Source organism: Dama dama, chromosome 33 (genome assembly GCF_033118175.1).
Source record: "Dama dama isolate Ldn47 chromosome 33, ASM3311817v1, whole genome shotgun sequence".
NCBI lineage: Eukaryota > Metazoa > Chordata > Mammalia > Artiodactyla > Cervidae > Dama > Dama dama.
Window position 1 is genome coordinate 36,845,585 of NC_083713.1, and position 6,549 is coordinate 36,852,133.

At 39.5% G+C, this 6,549-nt stretch overlaps 1 protein-coding gene across 1 annotated transcript in view; it reads left to right on the forward strand.

Moving 5' to 3' along the window:
- The window catches only part of FAP (fibroblast activation protein alpha), a 73,847-nt gene extending 67,587 nt beyond the window's left edge, over positions 1-6,260 (forward strand). The window contains exons 22-26 of the mRNA XM_061135031.1: positions 2,201-2,300; positions 3,483-3,547; positions 4,019-4,091; positions 4,352-4,425; positions 5,861-6,260. Of these exons, the coding sequence (XP_060991014.1) occupies positions 2,201-2,300; positions 3,483-3,547; positions 4,019-4,091; positions 4,352-4,425; positions 5,861-5,962 (414 nt within the window). The 3' untranslated portion in view covers positions 5,963-6,260. The remainder of the gene's footprint in view (positions 1-2,200; positions 2,301-3,482; positions 3,548-4,018; positions 4,092-4,351; positions 4,426-5,860) is intronic.
- Positions 6,261-6,549: the final 289 nt, after the last annotated feature.

Here is a 6,549-nt window from a genome sequence, read left to right on the forward strand (position 1 = left end):
GTGAACATTTTATTCAGATACCACACTCTTATCTAATCAGTGAACAAATACAGATTAATATTTTTATAATTTCTAGGATTTGGGACAGAGATATTCAAAACCCTTTTTACTATATGCAAATGCTCTAATTTCAAATATCATTCTGTGCTATTTTGTGTTATAGGGCATACAAGAGGAAAAGCAGAACCCAGTATTATAATTTTCAGTGAACATACTTTTCCAATAAAACCATAAACAATCAAATTTCTAAAGGACTCAGGTTTACTCTGAAAGTGAAAGTGAAGTCGCTCAGTCGTATCCGACTCTTTGCAACCCCATGGACTGTAGCCTACCAGGTTCCTCTTTCCATGGGATTTTCCAGGCGAAAATACTGGAGTGGGTTGCCATTTTTTTTCTCCAGGAGATCTTCCCGACCCAGGGATTGAACCCAGGTCTCCCACATTGTAGGCAGACACTTTACCATCTGAGCCACTAGGGAAACTCAGGCTTATTCAGCTGCTGCTGCTGCTAAGTCACTTCAGTTGTGTCCGACTCCGACTCTGTGACCCCATCCCTGGGATTCTCCAGGCAAGAACACTGGAGTGGGTTGCCATTTCCTTCTCCCAGGCTTACTCTACATGCATTTAAATCTAAAATTAAGAACGAAGAAATCATTCATTTCAGTAATAGTTGTTGCTAACCTACTAATCCAAACAGATTATTTTTATAAGTAAAAGTTTGATCCTGATGAGAATTTTCACTTATCAAAATGACTTTAAAACCCACATTTTCCTTCTGTTTTTAAAATATATTTTTCCTCTATTAAAATACGTTTTAGTTCTCCTCCAAGTATAATGAAAGGAGGCCATGGTATAATTGGAGCTGCCTCTTTTAGCCTGTGTTTTGTAGCCAAGGGTCCTCAGTAAGATTCCCTGGAGATGGAAACATAAAACTGTAAACTAGTTAGAGCATTCTTTCTCTAACAATTGAATTCAGCAAGAGGGTTTAGCTGATCCCTGCAGGCCATGTATTTCATGGATTAAGACTAGACGCCGGCCACTGACCTGCTGCCTGATTTCACCATGTCTGTCTTCTGTCTCTCCCTTACTCTCTCTTAAGACTGACATTTCTGTGGCAAAAGATGATATGAGCTCTCCTGACCTTAGGGCAGATCATTCCCAGAAGTTTGTGGTAATAACAAGGCACACCCTTCGTTAGAGAGCCATATTGTCCTCTTTTGATTTGTAGGGATGTTCCTGTGTTGGGGCAAGAATAATCACATCCTAATCTAGCACAGACATTGGTGAGGGTGAGGGTGGGAGTATGACCAGGACACTGCTTAATCCATGTGCCCGGAGGAAGCATCTCTCTCCCAACAAGTAGACAAAATTTGCTTTCTGGGGGAAGATGCAGCTTAATTATGAAGTTCTCTGTTCATTTCTTCATTTTCAGGAAAAGGTTCAAATTTCCAAGTGACACAGACACACATCTCCTTCTGTTATCAGGGTCACTTTCTGAATCACCTACCGATTCCCTGGTAAAGAAAAGTGATGAGTGCTAAACCCGCTTCAGACCCTGCAATTTATATCTCCTTTTGTGTTCGTTTTCCCATTAAGTTGAGGTAGTAGGGGCAGGTAAGATTTGTTAAGGCACCAATGGCTTTTCCTCCTTTGAGCTGCTATGCCAGAAATTCGCAAAACAGAATACGTATATACAAACTCTGACCATCTCTTAAACTACTCAAAAGGTTCTGTGTCCTTCTCTTGATGTTCTCGTTTGAAAACAGATTAAGTAAATACACAGATATAAGTTCTGCCTCACATTACTGTTGTACATTGTGGAATGTATCTTGCTTTTACGTTTGGAAATGATCTTTTTTTTGTGTGCACTTTTTTTAGAGTAAAATTCTGCCTTTGCCATAGCAAGGTCCTGGTAGTAAAAACATAGAGGCATGGGCAAAGAAATTTCTGCAGAAAAATTGCAGTTGTATCTATCTCTTAAACTGCCCCCTCCATGTTCCGATCAGCACACCAAGTGTTTGTAATTGACTAGGATGAAATTGTTGCAACTTGCTGCCAAGAGTGCAAGATAGACATTTAATCTACCCAATCCATATTCCCCAGCTCCCATCAGCACGTATTGTGAGTAGAATCATTATACAAATATGTTCGAGAGTTTATGAGAGTGAATCTGGGACTGACTCCTAACAATGTCTCTACAGTCCTATGGAGGTTATGTTTCATCGCTGGCCCTTGCTTCAGGAACTGGTCTTTTCAAATGTGGGATAGCAGTGGCTCCGGTCTCCAGCTGGGAATATTACGGTATGGAAACATTTCATAAATGTTGCTGCAAAAACATTTAACACATAATTACTCTATATTTAAGGTTGCTAGGAAAACAAATTATGCAGTAAAATTCACCCCAGCATCACTGGGAAAAATATAATCTATAAATGAGGTTGTTTATATGATTCATTATAATCATGCTGCAACAATCAAAGAAATCTTAAGACAAGAAAGGATTCTTCCAAAACCCAACGAATGTTATTCTCTCCTAGAAACCTTGTGACCCCTGATGAACCAAATCTTTAAAAATCAGAGCTAACTCTGTTTGTGCAGACACACAGGTGCAGCCAAACTGGCTTTTAAGCAGTTCTTAAGGAAAATCAGGCCAAGCCAAGTAATTCACCACCACACAACCAGTTTGCAGCTGCCTGTTACGTTACTCCAGAAGTCAAAGAAACAAAAAATTTGTTCGAGAAGTATACCTTCCATGTGTGCATATTTTTATGATGAACATCAATGCAGGATGACTATTTGGAATTAATTATAATAAACGCACAAAAATTAGCTTTCATTACATCCTCTTCCCTGTGTTGAGGTGAAAGTGAGACAGTTGTGACTTGGGAATCTTTATTCAGAGGAAAAAGTGTGTTGGAGGGTGAGGAGGAATTGGGGGACATATTTCTATCCCAAATTAATTAAGAGACCAATGAGAGTACTAAAGTTGGCTGCATTTGTGATTTCTGTTAAAATGTAATGATGTCATTCCTAGCTCAACATTTCCCCCATCAAAGAACTTTGGGTAGAAGTGAAAAAACTGAAGAGCTGCCCTTGCTATTGTTAGGTGCTCCTGTTTCTGTAATCTTCTCCTGCATCTCTTCTCCAGGCTTGTTGAGACAACTAGCAGAGCAAATGACTAGGGTGGAGCATTACAGAAAGGAAAGCAAGACCTTTCCTCAGCAGCTCCTGCTGGGAGATTGAGGAGCTGGCTCAGACAGTAAAGAATCTACCTGCAATGGAGATCAGAGTTTCAATACCTGTATTGGGAGGATCCCCTAGAGAAGGGAATGGCTACCCACTCCAGTATTCTTGCCAGGAGAATTCCATTGACAGAGGAACCTATCAGGGATGCAAGAAATCAGACATGACTGAGAGACTAATACATTCACTCTCCAGCCTGAGTTATCACGTGCAAACCTCATGCTCTTACATATTTTACAGCATCTATCTACACAGAGCGATTCATGGGCCTCCCAACAAAGGATGATAATCTCAAGCACTATAAAGTAAGCATTTTCTGTTTTATTTAGGTCATTAATTTATCTCATATGTGCTAAATAATTGGAAAGCAGTCATTCAGACTTTACACTTCTGCTGGGTCCACAAGCAAATATGATGATCTTTTGTCAGCTGTAAAACACCTTACTAGAAAGGAATTAACTCCCTTTGGATTCTACTTTTTCTTTCCTCATCCTCCTCCCCACCCCCAACCCCTACACAGCTTGAGCGGGCATCGTTTATGCCTAAGGTCTCACTCATATGTAACATATGACACATAAACTTTCAGTTTTTCAAACTAAGAATCAGATGGAAGTAATGCAAATGATGATGAAAATGTGTTGCTCTGACTCTTAAATATTTATCAACCAAAGCAATACATAATTTCAGTATTGGTGCTAAGTCCATTGCACAATGATTTAGCTAGTTTTCTATTAGAACTTGCAGCAACTAAAATGTTAATTTTTCCCCTTTTCCAGAATTCAACTGTGATGGCAAGAGCAGAATATTTCAGAAATGTAGACTATCTTCTCATCCACGGAACAGCAGATGGTGAGGTTTAAGCAAGACTCTTACACATAAAAATACTGAGCCAGCATCACTTTGTTTAAGAAACATTAAGCATCCTTCTATGCCTGTGCTCAGGGTCAGTACCTAAGAGTCAGGGACATTTCCATAAGCGAGTGTGATTACTCACTGCTGACAATGTCAACTGCATGACTAGATAATTGTTGGTGTTCATTTCCAGGCAGTACATTGTCACTCTGCTTTCTGGTATTTAACAGCACTTTAACTCTCTCTCTTTGTTGCAGATAATGTGCACTTTCAAAACTCAGCGCAGATTGCTAAAGCTTTGGTTAATGCACAAGTGGATTTCCAGGCGATGGTACATGATTTCATTTTATTCAGGTTGATGGCCTTAGACCCCTAAGCTAAAAGGAGGACTCTTCTTCTTCTTTTTTCTTTTTTTTTTTTTTTTGCTAAAACCTGACAAGAAGGCTATTCAATAGAGTAGGCAGAACATTAGCAAATGACTCTTGGATCTTCCATGAACTCCCTGAGGGCCACTAGGCAAATGATGTCACCTCTGCTGACCCCAGTCCAGTCATATATTAAATAAAGGCATCCACAAGATTAGAGGCTCTTCTAGCTCAAACATCCAGCAGTTCTATGGTCCTACATACTGAGTGTAGCTATCTGCTTCAAATCCCTGTAAACTCAAAGCAGCCAGATGATTCTGTTTATTCGGAAAGAAGCCATCACAAAAGGCTGTCAGAAACCTCAGAGGCTCCCAGAAATCATGCAGTTCCACTCAGAGCTAGAGAATCCTTCCACCTCTGTGTTTTCAGGGCCTGACATGTGCTTGTCCCATCACAGAAGCTCATATTTTCACTGACTGAATGAATAAATGAGCTAGCTGTGAAATCCAGTTGCTTGAGGAATGGGAAATGGAGACAGAGAGGAAAATAAGGCAAAACCCAAGTCAAGGGAGACAATCCTTGGAGGTTCCGTCCCCCTTCTCCAATTCTCCCTCTCTTGCTTATGTTGCACAAGAACCCAGAAAAGGAAACCCTCCTTCTTTCAGAAATTTGGCTTCTTAAAATAATTTACAGAGGGTGAGGTGAGACTTTTCTGGTCTTTTTTTATCCCCTTTACCATTTTTTAAATTGTGACTCTTAAAGTGCATTCAACTCACAAGAATATAGTATTACATCAATAACCACTAGCCAACTTTATTCAGTGAAAATCATCTTACTGGCATCTCTCCAGCAATAAAATTTAAATCCATAATACCATCTCCCTGTTTTTTTTTTTAAATAATACTATTTTTAACTCCTGTGAAAGATGTTTATGGTTATACGTATTGTGAATTTTCTACAATAGAGAGGAATTAGATTCAGAGGCTAAAAGCTTCATGGAATTTTTTAGCTAGAAGGTGCCTTAGAGGAAGTGAAATCCAACCCCCTCATTTTTTCAAATGAGGAAAGCAAGCTCTGGAAATTCAAAGTAACCAACCCAGCACCCCAGCTCTGGAACCTGGGCTCGGAATCCCAGGGTGCTGGCCACTGTGAAAGCTCAACCACCCCGATGTGATCTTACATATAGGTTTAAAAAATATGAAACAATGGTGAAAGTAAAAGGGCTTTCAATCTTCTTGTTCTTCATGTATAGATGTAAACTATTTTATTTATACAAGTATTCTTAGGTATTTCAATGGTAATACTAGAAAAATTACCAGGTTCTGAGAGCACAAAATAGTCAAAGCCAGAGGCACTGTGTGGTCGCAGCAATAAAATAAGTTTCTTCCCCTTGTGTTTCAGTGGTACTCGGACCAGAACCATGGCATATCCGGCCTATCTACGAAGCACTTATACACCCACATGACCCACTTCCTAAAGCAGTGTTTTTCTTTATCAGACTAAAGTGATACAGATACAAGACTGTATCATAATCTGAACACTTCCTATAAACGCCTCAGACCGTTTGCTCGTTTCACTCTTTATGCTGTTAAATGTTGGTATAAACAAACACACGAATGTTGTTCTGAAGGCTGACAGAAGATTCAGAGGACTCAGAAGTTCAACCTAAATATTGTTTACAGTTTCTGGCACTCTGTGAAAGAAGGGGAAAGGAGGCCCTGCCTTTTGCTTTGGACACAAACAGTGTTTTATTACCTGTTCATTTGAGGGGAAAAGAATAAAATCAGAAGTTAAAATGCTATTATTTTCTCTGTGTTCCTTCATTTCAGGTTACAGTTTCTATCAGAGAAAGAAATGCTTGCACTAGGCAAATGTTTGAACAATAGGGTGGTCATGGAGGAGAAGAATCTAGAAGCAGTTTGGATTTTTGTAAATAGAGTTCCAAATGCTGGTAAAAAATAGCTCTGAGTGTGCAAAAGCATTGTTCAGAAATCAGGTTGGTGATACATTTTGTAGAGGCACCCTGACGTTTGCTCTCTGTGCTGTCCCTCCAAGAAATGTTTATTAAATTTCTTCCAGAAGATTTCTTA